Source organism: Theropithecus gelada, chromosome 20 (assembly GCF_003255815.1).
Source record: "Theropithecus gelada isolate Dixy chromosome 20, Tgel_1.0, whole genome shotgun sequence".
Taxonomy (NCBI): Eukaryota; Metazoa; Chordata; class Mammalia; order Primates; family Cercopithecidae; genus Theropithecus; species Theropithecus gelada.
The window spans coordinates 19,641,295-19,663,602 of NC_037688.1; the positions used below are offsets into that span (position 1 = coordinate 19,641,295).

Consider the following 22,308-nt stretch of genomic DNA (forward strand, 5'->3'; position numbering starts at 1 on the left):
ATGAATTGTGAAGTGGTGAAGTCTAAGATCTTAGTGCAACCATCACCCAAGAAGTGTACATTGTACCCAAAACGTAGTTTTTTGTTCTTCACCTCCCTCCCACCCTACCCCCTTCTGAGTTTCCAATGTCTATTATGCCATTCTGAATATTTTTGCATGTCCATAACTTAGCTGCCACTTACAAGTGAGAACATGTGGTATTTGATTTTCAACTCCTGAGTTACTTCAGTTAGAATAATGGCCCCCTGTTCCATCCAAATTGTTGCAAAAGATATTATTTCTTTTTTATGGCTGAGTAGCATTCCACAGTGTGTATGTGTGTATATATATATGTGTGTGTGTGTATGCATATATATATATATATATGCTACATTTTCTTTATCCATTCACTGTTCGAGGGACACTTATGTTGATTCTATATCCTAGCAACTGTGAATCGTACTGTGATAAACATACACATGCAGGTTACTTTTTGATATAGTGACTTCTTTTCCCTTGGGTAGATACCCAGCATGGGATTGCTGGATCAAATGGTAGATCTACTGTAATTATTTGAGAAATCTCCATACTGTTTTCCATAGAGGTTATACTAGTTTGCATTCCCACCAGTAGTGTATAAGCATTCCTTTGTCATCACTTCCACACCATCTATTTTTGTTTGTTTGTTTGTTTTTAACTTTTTAATAATGACCATTCTGGCTGAGGGTAAGGTGGTCTCTCATTTGTGGTTTTACTTTGATCTCAATTTTATAAAATGGAGATAACATAACCTACCTACTTCAGTAACTATTCATCACAATATTATGTGTAAGGAAATTATGCTAAAATAGTTAATACTCGTTTGTCCTGTGCAAGTTACTTATGTTGTGAAGAGAAGCTTCAGGCCAAGTTTATCCTGGCATTTTAAAATGCAGACCAACCTTTGAGCTGCAAGCATACTTCACTGTTGGGCTCTACGTACGTGCTTTGGATAAAACAATCTGCAGCAAAAGGAGAGAATGGGCATTTAATGGAGCAAGCCATCAGACATCTCGCCCTCTTGAAGAGTATGGAAATATCCATATTCTAAATTATATTTCTCTGCTATGCTGACACTACCCAAAGTGTTTACCAAAATGATTTCTGCATGACTTGTGGGTGTATGCGACACTTTCATACTATTTCTAGGTAAAATAATCACTCTACAAAACTGATGGTGATTTCTGTGTGAGCAACAGAAGCTATGATTGTTAGCATTGTCACCGTTTGTATCGCTGGAATCAATCTGATGTATATCTGTGCTTGCAGAATGAATATTAGTTAAGCACATTCTAATTATGAATTCATGAAAAGTCTTAGGGTTGAAGAATTACTTGACATCATCTTAGTTGAATGATCTTCAGGAAACAAGTCAGCTGTCTGAATTGTGGCTACATCACCTGAAACACAGGATAATAATACCAGCCATGGCCCATTTTATACTGTTGTTTTGAGGCTTTGCTGTAGTAAAGAATAAAGAATCAATGTACAATGTATAGGATATCATAATGGAAATGTTAAGAATTCCTGTTACTAACATTAAAAAAGTAGGGACGCCAAAGTTATTCTTCTCTGGCAAGAACCTTCGTTCATGACAAAATTTTTCAAAATGTCAGTAACCTTGCTAGGTTCACTGAGATTTAGGGTTTTGTCCTCAATTTGGTAGGAACAGGAATTTTAGTCTGTCAGCACATTCCTAAAGTGAATGTTGCTTCAGCACAGACACGCATTAGCCAAGTTCTAAGAAGACAGTCACTTAACAATAAAGCTAATTTGTTAAGTTACAATAAAAAATAAAATGTCTGCCAAAAGCTTTGGATTGTGGCATACTGGTAAGGCAGAGGGTCTGCCTCAAAGCCTGGCTCCATCAATTATTTGCTGCAAAGTCTTTAGAACTCAGAGAGATACAATAGCTGCCCAATTTTCTCCTTCCTACAGTGTTGATAATAGAATTCCCCACAACATGGGGCAGTTTTGTAAAGTATATGGGTGATTCTCTTCAGAATGCTTTGTGTCAAGCACTGAGAGAAGAAGGCTCAAGAAATGGTGGAATGGTAGCTGTTATTACTATGGTGGTTATTATTATTATTGTTTAAGTAAGTATATATTATTGCAGCTGTTTGTAAAATTGAATAAAATAATCACCAAAAGTGATTTGAAAAGCATGGTGTTAAAGCTATGAGGGTAAGATGTGTAATTTAAATTTTAGTGGCCTTATACACTGATAATCTGCTCCAGTTCCAGAGGGTTGATCCCTAGAAGAGCACTTCAGGCTTTCTCTCTCTCTCTCTCTCTTTCTCTGTCTGTCTATCTCTTTCTGTCTCTCTCTCTCTCTCTCTGGCAGTGCCTGGACGAGTTTCCCCAGTTTCTACCCGTGTGACCCTATTAATTGCTCTGAAAGGGTAATACAAAGGAGTTATCAATGGGCGAGTCTTGATCTGGCCTGGGAACAATTTTGTCTCTTGAGAAGGCAACCTTATTTGCTGAGCCCCTAAAAGTGTAAATTATAATGCCAATGTTTTTCCTTTGGGGCTACCTTCATTTTCACTCTGCTCTTAACAATGATACACATTTATTGAGTGCTTAATAATTACTCCATACCAAGAATCCTAATAAAGACATTATAAGCATTACTGCTTTGAATAGCCAACCAACACTTTACAGGTAACAAACTGTTTCCATCAATGTTATATTCAAGATATATTAATAGTAACAATCCTTATTGTTACTATATCTCAAACTAATTACCTCAAGCTAATTGAGAAAATAAATGCCTTTCTAAGGCATCAGTACTCAAACAATTTGGTCTCAGGGTCTCTTCACACACTTAAAAATTAATGAAGAACCCCAAAACCTTTTATGCATTAAAATTTTGTTATTGGGTTATACCTCTCAATATTTACCACGTTGTAAGTTGAACACACACATACACACACACACACACACAAGAATATGGAAGCACAGATTCCATTAGCCATTGAGCTAATGGCTCAGTATGATATTAACATGTGCTATATAGTCTGTGGAAAAGTATGCTTCCAATTGTGAGACAGACGAAGGCAAACAGTGTTGTCATATTATTATAGAAAAGTATTTCAACCTTGCAGAACCCTTAAAAATGTCTCAAAGACTCTAAAGATCCCTGAACCACACTTTGAATATTATGGTCTTAAAGAATAAAACTGTATTGCCCCATTTCCCCCAATATGTTTCAATTACTCACTTTAAGACTAATTACTATGTTAGATGCATTATACAACAACAACACAGAAAGAGATTATTATCTGCACCTTAATGTGATGAAACTGAGGTTTAAAAGGAATGAGTACTTTGACTAACATTGCATAACTTCCCAATATCGTAGTCAGTTTACAATCCCATATCTTTCTGTCTAAATCTGTGCTCTTCACTATCATGTGATATATAGACACTAAAGATTTATCAAATGGAAATGCAAAACAAAAACTTAGTAATTGCCTCATTTCATCCACATACTGAAGAGAATTATGATGTTCAAAGGTACAATTACAAAAATCTCACAGATTGAATCAACATTTCCCAGATGGATTTATTTTACCCACCTCTTTGACTTTTAAAATTAGATGCTTCTATTGCAGGTAAAATAATAATAACATGTGAACATTAAAAAGAAAGACCAAACTATTCATGTGAAAGTCACAATAAGCCAAACTTCATGACCAGACTACACTGGATAAAATAAACATGCCATATTACATAACTGCTAGCTTTATGATTTTGCAACCAAGTTGGTGTAAGCAATGTGATTCCTGGATTTTTTATTCCTATATGTATATTACCTAATATAGGACCTGGTGACTTACGGTGCACTTGAAACTCTGTATAAAGATGAACCTTGTTTAGAGGATGTTTGTCCATCTATCACACTTAGTAGCATCAAGGAGTAGAGAGAGTTCAGACCTCGACATCAAATCTGGTGGATTCAAACCTCCCTTTATTACATCTATGGGCTTTTTCTTGTGTCCCAGCTTTCCTGTGTCTCGCATGACACATTTCTAAAACAGTGTTGAGGTTACATCCATCTAAACATTGTTATGAGGATTGAATGAAACAAGAAATGTAAGTACACAGAGACCAGCATTCTGCTTAGGATTAAGTAGCATCTTAAATGCTGGTTTATTTTCTGTTCTTTATTGTCACATGCAGATATCATTTAATGTTACAGATCTAGACATCGAACCAATAGAGAGCATGAAAGGGCAAGTGTATGTACCGCTTTTTTCTTCCACGCCATTTCCCTAAGTCATGATTCTTATGATGCCCAAGAAACAGCTTCTCCAGCCATTATTCAACCAAAGTTAGGCCTTGGGTATCTATTTATGCTGAGGCTTCCTTGTTAGTCTATTACTCATTCCTAAAGCACAGTCTCCAGATGGACATACAATGAAGTCTATCATAACCATAGCTGAATGAAAGAGACCAAGATCAACATGTTCCTCCTCTGTATCTAAAAATGTCCAAAACTTCCTGGATGGCTTCATGCTGTTCCCTTTGCCACCATTCTTGCTTTCCTTCTTCCCTTGCCACATGGTAGTATCTAGATTGACTGTGAAGGGCACCAGAGAAACCATCATACAGAAATCATTTCTTCCTCTTATTTGTGGTTTGGATGCTTTCTGTCTCTTTCAATTAAACAATTTAACTGTAGTCCAAAAGTTGTCCTCTCTACTACAGAACTTTCACCTCCAGGCCAGGAACTAGGTCTTCAACAATCTACATCAGAAGTGCCTAGGATAGGGGGGGCAAAAAATGTGTTCAACTCACCAATGTTTTTTGTATTCACTTTGCAATTATGTGGTACACTTAGTAACTGGTTTATTAGACCTAAAAACTCTTTAAGCTGGACACTACTGAGGACAAAAGCAATCATACAGAAAACAAGGCTCAAATAAAAAGATACCAAATTCAGCACTCACTCTCACAAAGGTCTCCTATTTAAATGCCAGGGGCCATTTGTAGAATATATAATTGCCTTTTAAAATCCATGTCTAACCAATCATTTTTAATAGGTATCCAGATATTCACAGATTTATTTTAGGTATCAGTTACCCTGAGAAGTCACCTGACACATCAATTTCTGTATTATCTTCTTTTTATGTCTTTTCTTAAATAAACAAACGTTGGTTTCTATGGTATTCTATGGAGTTCAGCCTTTTGTTTCTTTGTAACTGCTACATAATTATATTGGAAATGTGAAAAACAGTTCAGCAGGAAATCAAATGCTGGCTCAGTATGGGTATTTTTATATCCAGAGATACTCAAATATGAACCAGCAAAGAGATTTGGATACTATGCCTCACACACAAATCTAATGACAAGCTGTATTTAAAAGCCAGAAAAAAACCACTTTTTGCTGACCAGTTTTTCTTTACAATGTATTAGGGCTGCTTATTTGTTTTACTAAACAAAAACAAAGCTTGGACAGAGGGGCTCTAAAAATTCAGAGTCCTTTAAACATCAAGCTCAGAGCAATCTAACTGAAAGAACAGGTTGATGAAGATTTGTCATTGCCATTGTTAAAAACAGTGCTTGCTAATTGAAGACATGTTTATGTCTAGTGACATATATATGTACACACACCCACACGCACACATATTCTGTGCATCAACTCAAGTGATTACAGGTTTTTATTCACTACTATAGTTTCTTTTTAACCAATAAGAAATAAATTATATAGGCCGAGAAAAGTTTTTCTTTCCTTTTTTTTTTCAATAAATTTATTTTATTCTTTATTATTATTATTATTATTCTTTAAGTTCTAGGGTACATGTGCACAACATGCAGGTTTGTTACATGTGTATACATGTGCCATGTTGGTGTGCTGCACCCATTAACTCGTCATTTACATTAGGTATATCTCCTAATGCTATCCCTCCCGCCTCTCCCCACCCCACGACAGGCCCCAGTGTGTGATGTTCCCCTTCCTGTCTCCAAGTGTTCTCATTGTTCAATTCCTATCTATGAGAGAGAACATGCAGTGTTTGGTTTTCTGTTCTTGCTGAGAATGATGGTTTCCAGCTGCATCCATGTCCCTACAAAGGACATGAACTCATCCTTTTTCATGGCTGCATAGTATTCCATGGTGTATATGTGCCACATTTTCCTAATCCAGTCTGTCATTGGTGGACATTTGCATTGGTTCCAAGTCTTTGCTATTGTGAATAGTGCTGCAATAAACATATGTGTGCATGTGTCTTCATAGCAGCATGATTTATAATTCTTTGGGTATATACCCAGGGAAGGGATGGCTGGGTCAAATGGTATTTCTAGTTCTACATCCTTGAGGAATCGCCACACTGTCTTCCATAATGGTTGAACTAGTTTACAGTACCACCAACCGTGTAAAAGTATTCCTATTTCTCCACATCCTCTCCAGCATCTGTTGTTTCCTGACTGTTTAATCATCACCATTCTAACTGATGTGAGATGGTATCTCATTGTGGTTTTGATTTGCATTTCTCTGATGGCCAGTGATGATGGGCATTTTTTCATGTGTCTGTTCGCAGTATAAATGTCTTCTTTTGAGAAGTGTCTGTTCATATCCTTTGCCCACTTTTTGATGGGGTTGTTTGTTTTTTTCTTGTAAATTTGTTTGAGTTCTTTGTAGGTTCTGGATATTAGCCCTTTGTCAGATGAGTAGATTGCAAAAATTTTCTCCCATTCTGTAGGTTGCCTCTTCACTCTGATGGTAGTTTCTTTTGCTGTGCTGAAACTCTTTAATTAAATCCCATTTGTCAATTTTGGCTTTTGATGCCATTGCTTTTGGTGTTTTAGACATGAAGTCCTTGCCCATGCCTATGTCCTGAATGGTATTACCTAGGTTTTCTTCTAGGGTTTTTATGGTATTAGGTCTAACATTTAAGTCTCTAATCCATCTTGAATTAATTTTTATATAAGGAGTAAGGAAGGGATCCAGTTTCAGCTTTCTACATATGGCTAGCCAGTTTTCACAGCACCATTTATTAAATAGGGAATCTTTCCCCATTTCTTGTTTTGTCAGGTTTGTCAAAGATCAGATGGTTGTAGATGTGTGGTATTATTTCTGAGGGCTCTGTTCTGTTCCATTGGTCTATATCTCTGTTTTGGTACCAGTACGATGCTGTTTTGGTTACTGTAGCCTTGTAGTATAGTTTGAAGTCAGGTAGAATGATCCTCCAGCTTTGTGCTTTTGGCTTAGGATTGTCTTGGCAATGTGGGCTCTCTTTTGGTTCCATATGAACTTTAAAGTAGTTTTTTTCCAATTCTGTGAAGAAAGTCATTGGTAGCTTGATGAGAATGGCATTGAATCTATAAATTACCTTGGGCAGTATGGCCGTTTTCATGATATTGATTCTTCCTATCTACGAGCATGGAATGTTCTTCCATTTGTCTGTGTCCCCTTTTATTTCATTGAGTAGTGGTTTGTAGTTCTCCTTGAAGAGGTCCTTCACATCCCTTGTAAGTTGGATTCCTAGGTATTTTATTCTATTTGAAGCAAGTGTGAATGGGAGTTCACTCATGATTTGGCTCTCTGTTTGTCTGTTATTGGTGTATAAGAATGCTTGTGATTTTTGCACATTGATTTTGTATCCTGAGACTTTGCTGAAGTTGCTTATCAGCTTAAGGAGATTTTGGGCTGAGATGATGGGGTTTTCTAAATATACAATCATGTCATCTGCAAACAGGGACAATTTGACTTCCTCTCTTCCTAATTGAATACCCTTTATTTCTTTCTCTTGCCTGATTGCCCTGGTCAGAACTTCAACACTATGTTGAATAGAAGTGGTGAGAGAGGGCATCCCTGTCTTGTGCCAGTTTTCAAAAGGAATGCTTCCAGTTTTTGCCCATTCAGTATGATATTGGCTGTGGGTTTGTCATAAATAGCTCTTATTATTTTGAGATGTGTTCCATCAATGCTGAATTTATTGAGAGTTTTTAGCATGAAGCGCTGTTGAATTTTGTCAAAGGCCTTTTCTGCATCTATTGAGATAATCATGTGGTTTTTGTCTTTGGTTCTGTTTATATGCTGGATTACGTTTATTGATTTGCAAATGTTGAACCAGCCTTGCATCTCAGGGATGAAGCCCACTTGATCATGGTGGATAAGCTTTTTGATGTGCTGCTGGATTTGGTTTGCCAGTATTTTATTGAGGATTTTTGCATCGATATTCATCAGGGATATTGGTCTAAAATTCTCCTTTTTTGTTGTGTCTCTGCCAGGCTTTGGTATCAGGATGATGTTGGCCTCATAAAATGAGTTAGGGAGGATTCCCTCTTTTTCTATTGATTGGAATAGTTTCAGAAGGAATGACACCAGCTCCTCCTTGTCCCTCTGGTAGAATTCAGCTGTGAATCCATCTGGTCCTGGACTTTTTTTGGTTGGTAGGCTATTAATTATTGCCTCAGTTTCAGAGCCTACTATTGGTCTATTCTGGGATTCAACTTCTTCCTGTTTTAGTCTTGGGAGAGTGTAAGTGTCCAGGAAATTATCCATTTCTTCTAGATTTTCTAGTTTATCTGCATAGAGGTGTTTATAGTATTCTCTGATGGTAGTTTGTATTTCTGTGGGGTCGGTGGTGATATCCCCTTTATAATTTTTTGTTGTATCTATTTGATTCTTCTCTCTTTTCTTCTTTATGAGTCTTGCTAGTGGTCTATCAATTTTGTTGATCTTTTCAAAAAACCAGCTCCTGGATTCTGATTTTTTGAAGGGTTTTTTGTGCCTCTATCTCCTTCAGTTCTGTTCTGATCTTAGTTATTTCTTGCCTTCTGCTAGCTTTTGTATGTGTTTGCTCTTGCTTCTTTAGTTCTTTTAATTGTGATGCTAGGGTGTCAATTTCATATCTTTCCAGCTTTCTCTTGTGGGCATTTAGTTCTGTAAATTTCCCTCTACACACTGGTTTAAACATGTCCCACAGATTCTGGTATGTTGTGTCTTTGTTCTCATTGGTTTCAAAGAACATCTTTATTTCTGCCTTCATTTTGTTATGTACCCAGTAGTCATTCAGGAGCAGGCTGTTCAGTTTCCATGTAGTTGAGCGGTTTTGAGTGAGTTTCTTAATCCTGAGTTCTAGTTTGATTGCACTGTGGTCTGAGAGACAGTTTGTTATAATTTCTGTTCTTTTACGTTTGCTAAGGAGTGCTTTACTTCCAACTATGTGGTCAATTTTGGAATAAGTGTGATGTAGTACTGAGAAGAATGTATATTCTGCTCACGTGCAGAGACACACAGAGGCTCAAAATAAAGGGATGGAGGAAGAGCTACCAAACAAATGGAAAACAAAAAAAGGCAGGGGTTGCAATCCTACTCTCTGATAAAACAGACTTTAAACCAACAAGGATGAAAAGAGACAAAGAAGACCATTACATAATGGTAAAGGGATCAATTCAACGAAGTTTTTCTTTCAAGCAGGTAATTTTTAAGGAAAACTACACTGAAATTCATATCTATTTGACTGCAATGTACCAGTTTTTTCCCCCACACGTGTCATCCACATCTCCCTTCTCCAGCCTAATGTTATGTATTCATTGTTAAATTTTGGCAACAGGTGTGGAACAGACTTCATCATCATTCTAGGCTTATTTGAGAGGGCAGCAGGAGCACTCAAACTTCAACATCAGCTCCTCATTTAAACTCTATTTTATTTTAACATTTCAGAACCCAGAGGTTTCTAAATATCCAAATTCCTCTGGAACAAGGATCACAGGTGCAAATGTTAAATTCCTAACTCTCATCTGGACCTCCCCCACCTAACCACTCCATGCAGTTACTTCAGTGGGGATGAAAGTCTACCAATAGTATCTCATTGTGTTCAAAACTCTTTTACAAACTGGATGAAGGAAGGCTGTGGAAAAGTTGGGCCATCTTTTCTGTAATCTGATTTGTTAGTATCACTCATGGTATGTCTTAATAGCAATTGGGTTCTCCCTAGGAGAATTGAGATGCAAAATGTTTAGAAATTAGTCTGAAAAGTGAGACAAAGCTAGGATTAAATCCAATGAGGCTGAGCTCTGGTATCTTTATTAGATGAATTAACTGAGGGCATTAATACATACAGCTATTGTGAAAATGAAACATGCCAAAGAGCACAGAAAGGGTCAAAATGCTGCCTAGCACACAGTAAGCTGCAACACTTTTAATTCTAATTATATTTGTCCTTGTTGTCAAGGCTTATGATCTCCAGCAGAATTTGCTTTTCTTGTTTCCTCATTAGTTTTAACCAGATGCCAATTTCTGTTTATTCAAACTCCATCTCTAAAGCAGGTTTAGTTTTAGTATGAATTAAGACTGCAGGGATTATAGCTATGGTTCTTAAGGCATGGTCCCTGGACCAGCAGCATCAGCCTCACACGGAAACTTGTTAGAAATACAAATTCCTGACCAGCAAGCTATGCTTTAACAAGCCCTCCAGGTGATTCTGACGCACCAAAAAATTAAGAAACATCTTTTTTTTTCCTATTCTCTATGTCATAGACTCACTACTCCATTCATAACCTATTCTGCTCCTGAATTTGAATGCTAATATCCTGGACCATATATTTTCCTCTTTCAATGCATTTGATGGGCCGTTTTAATGTGGAGAATGAGATTATTTCCTTGATATGGCACCCAAAGGCAACCATAGTATCACCTAACTGAATAGGCTTTACTTGAACTTTCTAGCCATATCTACTTCACATTCCTGATTCCCCTCATCTTCAGAAGATATCCGAAGCTCTTCTCCTCTTGATCAAGCCATTTTCTAATTTTTAAATGCATCTCTTACTGCTACATCCCAATCCTGATGAAAACTCCTATAGAGAATCTTCACAGAGAATCTCTCCCATGTAGTGGAAGAATCTCACCCTATGCCACACTACATACATGATTTTTTTTTCTGTGAATGATTTGCTAGAGTTTTAAATGCATGTCTCTAGTTTGTTGTCTCCACTTTGCAAAGCTTAAAGGAGCCATGTCTTGTTTTCTAAGTGCTCACCTCTTAACGCACAGTTGGTGCACATGGAAAACTTACAGAAATAAGCTGAATCCTATCTGTATTGGGTATTTGTGTATTGTTTATAAAATTTTAGAGAAATAATACAGATATGAGAAGATGGGAGTACTATGTTTTTGGCAAGAATTGCTCTGTGAGTTTTGGCTTTGTGGACCTGTGGCACTGGTTCCACATCTCAGAGTACAGTTCCTCATCATTCCTCCAAGGAGTTCAGTGCAGCTGAAATAGACAGAGCTTCTCAAGAGATCTACACAGTGCCTGGCCCAAAGATGCTGCTCAAAGGATATCAGTTTCTTTTTTCTTAGCTAATTTGAATTCCAGGGTGGATAGAATTGGCAGCCATAAAAGGAGCGGGCGTAACTATTCTTGTGACACATAGCAAAACCTTTGAACTTGGGTGACATGTGATATGACTCCTTGTCCTATAGAGGCTCTAGGAACCAGAAAATATCAGCACTACAAGTAAGTGAGTAGAGTAACTGACACCCTGACAGCCCAAATTAGATGGAAACCAAGTTATCATTTAAATGTCCACCATCCGGCTAAAGGGCTACCCGACCCGGTACTGAAATGCCAGGTGGGTGAGGGTGGATAAGGATGGAATTGGTGCCTACTTTTAGCCCCAGTCTCTAAGCTTTGGATTAGGGATTCCTGGAATCAGAAAACGTGCTGCATTTTCATTCTTTCGGCTTTGCTGCTTTGTAACCTGCTTGCATTTGTTCAATACAGATCAGACTAACTGATAAACGGGCTTGTTGGGTAATGAAGTGTGGGCTGGCATTATTCAGGGCTTGCCTCCAGGCTCTCAGAAGGGAAGAAAAATCAAGGTTCCAAGATCAGAAGCCTGACTCCTTAGGGAGACAGACAGGGGACCCGAGGTTCCTCTCTGCCAGCACCTTTCTCATGGTCTCTAACTCCCAAGATTGGTTAATATTCTGTGGGGATCCTTCCCTGTGAACGCAGTCAGTGCCCCACAATTTTTCTACAAGGAGAGCACAGTTCTTTCTGCCCTTTCTGTCTCAGCTTCAATCACTCAGGAAAAAAAAAAAAAAAAGACTTATAAAGATCCATAAAAGCCATAATGCATGTGTGCCTATCTGCATGGGATTTTTAACAAAGAGCTGTGTGGGGTATATTAAAACAAAGATCCTCCCTGTCAATCAATTAATAGTGTCTGTTTGGAGTTAGAAATCATCAGGGTACTCCCTCATTATACTAATTCATTATATCCTTTCTTCATTCACTCATTCATTTAACCAATATTTACTGGGAGCCCCAAAGCACTATGGTAGGCCCGCAGGATAAAGCAATAATAAAATGCTACATGAGAACAGGGAACTTAACCATTTCTCCCCTTAGAAATTTATTTTCAAAACCTCAACCAAATTCGTAGGTGTTATAAGCCTTGAACAGTCATTTAAAATAAAATAAACACGTAAAACAAAGTGAGAACTTGTAACAAAGGAACCAGATCCAACCAGGTTATCAGGAGATAATAAATAGTAAGTGCTAACACTTACAGTAGCATGTATGCAGCAGAAGTTGTTCTGAGCATTAAAATGCATTAACAGATATAATGAGTTAATACAAATAGCTATTTAAGATGAAATTATAAAGAATCTATAGTTAACCAATTGGTGGCTGTTAGAAAGATTGTGTCCCCACACACGTATACTGTGGTGGCCCATGCCTGTAACCCCAGCATTTTGGGAGACCAAAGCAGCTGAATTGCTTGAGCCCAGGAGTTTGACACCAGCCTGACCAAAATTGGGAGACCCCATCTCTAATTTTAAAGAAATAAATAAAAAATAAAATAAAAATGAAGACAAAATAATAAAAAGAGAAATATTGTGTTCAATCCTTTTGGCCAAATAAATAAGGGGTTGGAGCAAAGGATTTTGACTATGCATGCATTATCCTGAGAAGAAGATTCTGGAAAGAAGGCAGGAGAGTAATTATGTGGAAACTACAATTCAACATCCCTCAGTCCTACATACTGAGATTCAGCCTCCCAGTCTGAAGTATATTATTAATAAGAAAAAAAAAATGGCCATATTATTTCTAACTCCTCTCCTCAAGAGATGACACTTCTCTAGCTCTTGTATCTGCTCTTGATCATGTGGCTTGTTTTGGTCAATGAACTATTATCAAACAGGATGCAAATAAAGGCTTGTAAAGTGCTTACTCAATGGGGCTTCCTGTTGCTGTGCTGCTTCGTGTAACATTGAGAACATAATTAAAAAGCTAAGCTAGCCTGCTAGAGGATGAGAGACAAGCTGTCTGCTAAGACATCCTGGACTAAACAGCCCACCATATAAACATATGAGGCCAAGATTGACTTCCAGTCCCATATAAGCCATCAGCTGACCAGAAAGAGTACCAAAATCAGTTCAAACCAAAAGAACTGCCCAGCTGCTCCAGAGAACCAGAAGAAAAACATTAGGTTAAGCCACCAAATTGTGTCATGATGTAATACGTAGCAAAAGTGAATTAATACATATTACCATCTCCATATGACTATTTGAGCCCTCTTTCTCTCTAAGCCCAAGTGGTTTGAATAGAGGAAGAAAATGAATGACAAATACAATCTTTTAGACATAGGACTGAGATGATAAGGCATGTAAAAGTTGGCAAGCACCAGGTTTCACCTGAAAGAGGATAGAGGGGAGGATAGAAAAGGGAAGGCAGGGGGATGAAAGAGAAAACACAAAGAATATTATCGAGTCCTTACCATAAGCTAGGCTCTGTTTATGCACTTTGCCTGTGTTATCTCATTTAACTCCATAACAAACTTCAAATATAGCCATTGAGACTTACAGAGATTGGATAAGCTATTTAAGTCACACATTTAACGTATGTTCGACCCAGTGTTTTCGCTGGGGCAATTTGACTTCATAGCTTATGTCCCTGACTAATAACCTCTACTATAACTCAACAGTTTATGTCCTTAACTAATAACTTCTATTGCTATAAAAAAGTTGTTATAGAACAATGCCTATGACCTTGATTTTGGATGAGGAAAGAGTTTTTAAAGTTGCCAACCTGGCCAAGATACTTGGGACTGACAGAGGAAAGAAGATGCTCCTATTGTATATACATAATTGAGGAAAATTATGTCCCTCAAATAATCCCAAAATGATACATTCTTGAACAAACAATTTGAGAGATTTTGGATTAAGTTGGATAGTTTTGCTTGATGACAAACATGGTCACTTTTTGGCAAATTCTTTTTAATTATACAATAATGATAGAATTGAGTTCATATTATGATTAATATGATAAAATTGATATTAGCATTGACATTATTATCAAGTTTGCCTTAAGTTAGGCAAGATTATAGCACTTAAATATATTTGCTCTTCATCACACATTTCTAAAGGTGCACCAACACATTCCCCATTGTACTAGGCTTAATACTACAGTGACGAAATAATCTGTACAACAAACCCCCAGGACACAAGTTCACTTAAGTTACAAACCTGCACATGCACCCCTGAACTTAAAACAAAAGTTTAAAAAATGCATTACTCATTTTATAGATATCAAAACTAAGCCACCACAGAAGAAGTTGAGTAGCTTAACAACAGCATGGATAAGTGAAAAAGCAATGATTCTCACCTAGTAAACAGATTTACCAGCCTGGATACTTAACCACTATCTTTTTCCCTTCAACTGCTGGACTGATAACTTCATTTTCTCCTCCAAGTCCTAATGACTTCTCCATCCCTAAAGAAAACCAAAGCCTGAGGGTTAAATCAACCCAATATTATCCTATCTTTAAAAATCTGTTCAGATATCTAGGGTTTTCCCTACCTCCTTTTATCTGGTACTCCAAACGTGGAGATGACCATTTGCTATGAGTGGCCAGTTAGCAGCAACTTGCACCTGAAAAGCTAGCATTCATGTTTTCTTTTCTGCCTACCTTCTTTCTATATTTTGTCTATAATTGTTGACAGTAAGAGTTACTGTTGTGGCTTTGGAGAGGGTGGTTTATAAAGAGTGATAAGGGCAAGACGTAGGTATAGAAGTCCTCTTATCTACTCTTATTTTTTAGCTTGGGACTGGGAGGCTATTAATCACACTGACATCCTAAAGGAATGCCTGGCTAAAATCTGTTCCTCCATTCTCAATCCACATGTTTTTTCTAAGTAAACTAGAAGGAACAAGGGCAGGAAAGATGAAAGGAAGAGGTGGTAGGAGAAAATTAGTAGAATGGTTGCAGAACAAAGTAAAAATCAGGGAGAAATTCCCAAGTCAAGCCTACTGCTACCTACGTCGCAGGGATAGCCAGAGAGTCACAACGATTAGAATAACACTGACATGGGCTATGCGCAGAATTACATCCATTTTGTGCCTGCATCACTTATTTCTTTGGACTTGGAAGGATATGGACCCCCATTCTTCCCTGTAGGAAATCATGCTTTGGATTCTGATTCCCTCCCCAGGAACCTGTAGCTTCCCTTTCGCTTTCTCATATTTTAGTTTTCACTTTCCTTCGCTGTGTTTCTCTTTGCTAAGAACAATGATGTCCAGCTTAGACTGCCTGCATGCCTATCTAAAGTGAGGGACCTAGATAGGAACTTGTCACATGACTGTATTCCCAGACAGGCTTATCAGTCTTACTGCTGCAACCTGTGTGATATTTAGCAGTCCCTTAACCACCTCTGTACCTAAATTTCACTGCCCACTTTAGGCTCTTATCACCTCTTCTGTTCCATGAGTGTTATCTAACTCAATAATAGCTTCTCTGCAACTGTCACCACTTCACCCCGCACAAGGGAATGGCTATTGATCTTTATGGAGCTCTCGCTCTATGTCATAGGCAATAGAGAGAGATGGATATATATTAAGCACAATCTTGATATAAAATCTAAAGTCTTTAGTAAGCATGTGCCTGCCTCATTATGAGGGCCGTTTCTTAGCCATTGATCAATCTACCATGCCTCAGCCAAGGGCAAGAAGAAGGTCAATGAACAAACATATTGGCTATGCAATGCAGAAACATAACTGCACCTAGAAGCAACACACAGGCCATAATTACCAACTATTTTGTTGTGGAAAGGGGAAGGGGAACAGACAAAAAATTAAATAAATAATTTTAAATGAAACCGTGATTCAAAGCCCAGCTTAAGGGCTGTGTTAACCATAAGAACATACACCATGTCTCCATCACTTTCTTAAGATTGTAGGTAAATTATTTGCTAAGAGACATAGTACTAACATTTTTATTTCAATTCTCACTATACCCACAAGTTTAAAGAATAATCATTTCCATTCACAGATGAGGAAACTGAGAGTAAAATAAGAAATAATGTACCCAAGGTTATATGATCAAAATGTGGCAAGGACTCCAACTCCATCCAACTCCAGAACCCAAGATTCCTCTAAACAATGAACTGCCTATAAAGATATATGTTTTTCTAAGTAGCCTGGGTTGGACAAAGCAATTATTCTGGCAACTGGGCCCCATGCCAGGAAAAAACAATCCTTAAGTGCTATAAAACTAGTGTTTTCCCTGGGAGATTTAACCATCATTATCGAAAAGCTTCATTTGCAATAATGTGTGCAGCCCGCTGTAGTGGGCCAGAGCAATGCATGATCACTAACTCAAAGAGATTAATTTAATGGGCAATTATATGCTTCCTGCTTTGAAATACTTTCAGGTAACCAATAGTCATGTACTTTCTGCAAATGCCATGCCAATTGCCTGCTTCCAGGTACAGAGTGTCAGAGAGCTTTGCAACTTTCCATTCCACACTATCACGTTCTCTGTGAAGGACACTTTAAAACGAGCATTCAGTGCATCTACAATATCCCTGCAGAGAGTCTGTTCTAAGCAAATTGATTCCCACATTCTCAGTATTTTTTTTTTTTTTTTTTTGAGACGGAGTCTCGCGATTCTTTACTGTCCTATGGTTATAGTCAGCATGGGAAAATTCTTTTAAAAAAGACCAAACAAACCAATAATGCTTCATCTTTCTTTGCCTCTCTTTGCAGTATTGTCAAATTTTAATGATCGTATATTTGTGTGTGTGGGGGGGGCGGTGTGGGTGTGTGTGTATGTGTATGTGCATGGTGAGGGAAACAAGGAAGAAGTTGTGAGAAGTAAATTCCTGAAACTCTCTCTTGAGATTCTAATTTAATAGGTTTCAAATGAAGTTTGGACTATTTTTTATTTGTTTGTTTCAGACAATTTTCTAAGCAATTCTAATCAATGGTCTGCTTTGAAAAACAGTCTCCTAAAATGTACTATGCTGTGTTCTCTATTCTATGTTCTTCAGTTTCCTAATCTATAAAATAGGACTTGGATTCTGGTTTTAGAAGTTCCAAAGCTCTGCTGTTTATTAGGCAATATTCTTACTCTCCGTAATAAACTGCATGCTTGTTCATTCCTTCACCGCACCCTTGTCCTTGCCCTAGCCTTTTGCTTTGCACAGAAAAATGGTTTCATTCACTTGATTCAGGAAATGATGTAGCAGTATCAGAAGCTAAAATTGAGCAAGAAGATAAAGAGGAAAGAAGATAGAAGTGAAGTTTCTGTGGACGGTGTTTAAGAATATATATTCTGCAGTTAAACAAAGGTCTGATCCTGTACCTCCACTCCCATCCTTGCCTACTATGAAATTTTGAAATTTATGAAATTTTGAAACATGTATCTGAGTTTCTTTGCCTGGTAAATGCTTATAATAATAGTAGTCACTTTTCAGCAAACATTATGAGAATTAAATGCATTTAAGGGCTTTTTCAGTTTATTTTCTCATTGTTTTCATTATTCAGCTACATTTACCTTAAAACTTCATTATCATGGTAAACAGCAGCCATGCACTGTAGTTTCAGGGAATGGGCTTGCTACTAGCAGAGACAGTTAGCAGAGATATACTATACAAGCCTAATCTCTTGTTAGCACATGGACATCCACCTGCCAGCTCAAGTGATAAGATGTGCCAGTTGATCATGATGACAAGTTAGATCTACTACCACTGAAATACTTGGGTAATAAACACAGTGAAGCATCTCAGCCTCAGTTAAGTGAATCTGACACAAGAGGATAAAGAATGACATCTCCATTCTCATTAAGAGATAACAGATGGACTTCGCTAAAATCCACTTTTTAGCCTAATTTCATTTGTTTAAATCTTTTGTCTGATGAGATAGCATTCTGAGAGTCATTTTAAATCGTTCTCCCTGGAATGACTATTTCTTTATCATTATTAGAACCTCCCCCTATGGGGTTCTGTTCTTCTGAATGGTTTTAAATATTCCTCTCAGATGAATTCTATAAATCTCCCTTTAATATTTTTTTTTCCCCCAAGACATGGTGTGTGGCTTTGGAAGATAAACATCATATGATGGGCTAAATAATCAAACCAAGTCAAAACAAGTTTCTAAGCTATGTTCATAGTAATTTCCATTTTTTAAATTTCTCTGTGATCTTATGATTTCTACTTCCCTTTGTGATCAAGAACAAAGGTGGCTTAATTGTACACTTAAAGTTTTCAAATTTATGCCACCCCAGCTAGTAGTTCACAGCTAAAATTTAAAGCTCTCTTTTGTATTCTCACCCTTGTTTGTTCTAAGAAAGAAATCTGCAAAAATTCAGACAGATTTTTAAGCTTAGAGTCTAACATTTCTTAAGATGTTTAACATGAATTAAGCTTGTTTCTTGGCCAAAATGCACCTGTGTGGTTTGTTTAGTTTTCAATCTCTGACAAAAAGAAAAAAGAAAAAGTGAGACAACTCCCATCAACACTGATTTGAACGGAATCAATGTATGTTTGGGCACATATTTTAAATTCTCTGTGGTTCCTGAGCAAGCTGAGGCTCAGCATACGAGCACAGGTACACTGTGTTCGTTCTCCATATGGAGCCAACTGTAAACCTGAATCTGAGACATGATTGAATCACTTCTCTAAAAACATTCAGAAAATTTTATCTCATCTACGTTTTATATTTTCAGTTATTTGGTTATACTGTGTTTATAATAATAATATTAATACCGCTTAAAAATCTTAACTAGTAATTTTACTAATATACAAAAAGTCTTGATTTTTTCATAGGTATTTTGAAGTAATTTTTAATATCATATCCTCATTGAAGGAGGTCAGTAGCTGCATTTATTTTCACAGCATCAATGTGGAATTGCTTGAACTCTCAACATTCATCATCTTCTTTCTTACCTCTCTGCCTTTCTTTATGCATCTATCAGCAGGTTCCAATTTACCCTTTGATATGCAGGTAGTCCCAGGTGCCACCAGAAAGAAAACTCCAAGAGGAGCAGGATTTATGCCTACTTTACTCCCTGCTATATCCTCAGTCACTAGATGAGTGCTTAGCAATAGTAAAGACTTAATAAATAATTATTGAATGAATGAGCAAATGAACATCTTCCCCGACTTAGCTTGGTAGCCTTGTCACCCTGCAGCTAACAGTTCAATGCCCTGAAGCAGCTGTTTTGCTATCTGTCTTTCTTGTCTAGGATTTCTCAAAAATGAGGACTTTGTTTCTGGATTGTCCTGAAATGTTTCTTAAGCAAATGCTCTGTGTATTCATTGCTTTGAGCACATTTTGCTGATAACTGATAAACCTTGATGGATATTTAAGTAAAGGGATCTATCTCATTTTTAAAAGGTGGCATAGGCCTTGTGTGTGGATCATGTTTATAATCCCAGCAGGAGGATCAGTTGAGGTGAGGTGCTCGAGACTAGCCTGGGCAACATACTGAGACCCTGTTTCTCCAGAAAGAAAAAACAATAATTAGCCAGGCATGGTGGCTTGTGCCTGTAGACCTAGACACTGGGGAGTCTAAAGCAGGAGGATCACTTGAGCCCAGGAGATAGAGGGTGGAGTAAGCTATGATGGTGCCTGCGCAACAGAAAGAGAGATCTATCTCAAAGGTAACATCAATTAAGTTTAACTCTACTAGATTGTGTTTTCAGTATACGAGAAAATTCTTTAAAAGTAGTTACTGACTATACACATTAAAGAAGACTGTTTTTTTGAGTTTTTTATAAAGCCTTAAATCATATAAATAGATACAGCTTTTCTGAGAAGCTTAAGGTGATAATCAGGCTTCAACAAGGTAAATTATTAAAAAAATTATGTCTACATCTTTCTAAATGAGGTTGACACTTCTAATAAACCAAAATCACCAGATGGCATGCTTTATTTGCTTCTTCTCTTCATGCTACAAGGGGAAACTACCATCAGGTTAAGACACTAGGGAAGAAAATACTACTCCTAAGGCAGGAAAAACACCAAAGTTTCCAAAGCTCTGTCTCTATCCAGAGCCAGAGTTTGGTAGCGTGGAAACTACATATCAACTTGACTTCGTGTTCTCTGACTGCACTCAAGGCTGCTATAAGAAACAAACATTCTTCGCTCTTGAATTTTCACTGTTTCACACAAGAGTTCTTTTTATAAGGCTTGGTAGAGGACATTTTCCTCACATCACAAAACCAGAAAAAAAAAAAATGTTTGTCTCCTGAACACACGGATTACTCTTTTTTTAATACAAATAAATTAATCATTTTTCACAGAAATATTTCCCCTGTTTTCACATTAGCTGCCAGAGAGTAGAGTGGATTTTAGGGCACATTTCCTATAATTATCATCTATATTTCTCTATATGGTATGTGTGCCCATGAATCTTTCTTAACATTGATTTTTATTTTCTTTTTCAAATTCCTTTTACCCCAACTCTCTTGGAATTTATTGTCTCTGAATTTGTGTACAACTTCGAAGGACTCATCCAGTCCTTTATAAAAAGAAGATATTCGGATGATAAGAAACATGTATTTTGCTAGGAAGTAAAATGAACATCACGTCCCTTTTCCATATTTTTGTGTGACGAAAGTTGATAAAGTAGATGTAAGCTCTCAAAGACAGTGTGGCACCAAATTTCACCATATAGCTATTGTTTAGAGACTCCATCATAGTTTTATCAAGTGCAAAGAAGAAAAAAAATAAAATAAAAAGATTAACATGTTATTTTAACAACCCTAGACTCTCCTCCCCTATAATAAAATAACTCAAATGTTTTCACAAAATTTATGAAAAAGATTACATTGAATTTATATTGGTATAATTTTAAACATTCCATGATTACTGTGTAAAATACATTAGATTGTAAAAAACAAAACAAAATATTATCTATAATCTCTCCTACCCAAAATAATATTGATAAAGCTTCCATCTATATTTTCCACATGTATGTGTGCATATGTATGATTTAAATATGTAATTGTTTCTATACTGTATGTACTATACTATATGTATATGTGTGTCCATTTATTTAAATTATAATGTACAGTTCTTGACTTTTTTTACATACTTTTTTTTTTATTTTTCTGAGACAGAGTCTTGCTCTGTCGCCCAGGCTGGAGTGCAGTGGTGCAATCTCAGCTCACTTCAAGCTCCGCTTCCCTGGTTCATGCCATTCTCCTGCCTAAACCTCCCGAGTAGCTGGGACTACAGGCACCCGCCACCACGCTGACTTAATTTTTCTGTATTTTTAGTAGAGAAGGGGTTTCACCGTGTTAGCCAGGAAGGTCTCGAACTCCTTGACCTCATGATCCACCTGCCTCGGCCTCCCAAAGTGCTGGGATTACAGGCGTGAGCCACCGTGCCCAGCTATCCACTGTTTTATACTAAATCTTTTCCTTTTACTTTAAAATGCAAAACAGTGTTTTTAATGGCTGAATAACGGATATAAGAATGTTTCCTTCTCACATATCCTGAAACATTTCAGTAGTTCACCACGGTGTAAGTTATTTTGTGTTGAGATGATACATTCAAAGGCTCCTTGGGAACAATAAACTAAGTTCCAATGGCAAGGTATCTAACAGAAACAGGGGCTGCTTATCACGTTATTAATAGGCATAAATTGAACTCAGTCACACAAGGAAGAAATGAACAAACCCAGGCACTTACTAATCTCAGTAGCAATGATTGTTATGTTGTGCCATACACTTAATTCTCTGTCAAGTGGTGTTGCCAGCGTTATCTTCCCATCGTCTGCGTTAATGTTGAACTGCCTCTCCAGGTCAGTGTGCCGGTCGATGGAAAACCTACAAAACAGACACATCTGTAATCTACTTCAATGTTTATATGATCCATACATTCCACAGCAGACCTTTAGTAATCCTTGGAGAGCCATAGTTGTGAAGTCAAATGAATTGGGAAACTCAGTGGCATCATAATGTATAAAACAAAATGACTGAATGAGGCACAAGAAACTTAATAATTATTGTCCAAGGAGCAATTAGCTACATAAGCAACA

At 37.3% G+C, this 22,308-nt stretch overlaps 1 protein-coding gene across 1 annotated transcript in view; it reads right to left on the reverse strand.

The window, feature by feature from the left end:
• The window catches only part of CDH8 (cadherin 8), a 383,028-nt gene that overhangs the window by 119,156 nt on the left and 241,564 nt on the right, over positions 1-22,308 (reverse strand). Inside the window, exon 8 of the mRNA XM_025370427.1 lies at positions 21,960-22,096. Coding sequence (XP_025226212.1) covers positions 21,960-22,096 — 137 coding nt within the window. The remainder of the gene's footprint in view (positions 1-21,959; positions 22,097-22,308) is intronic.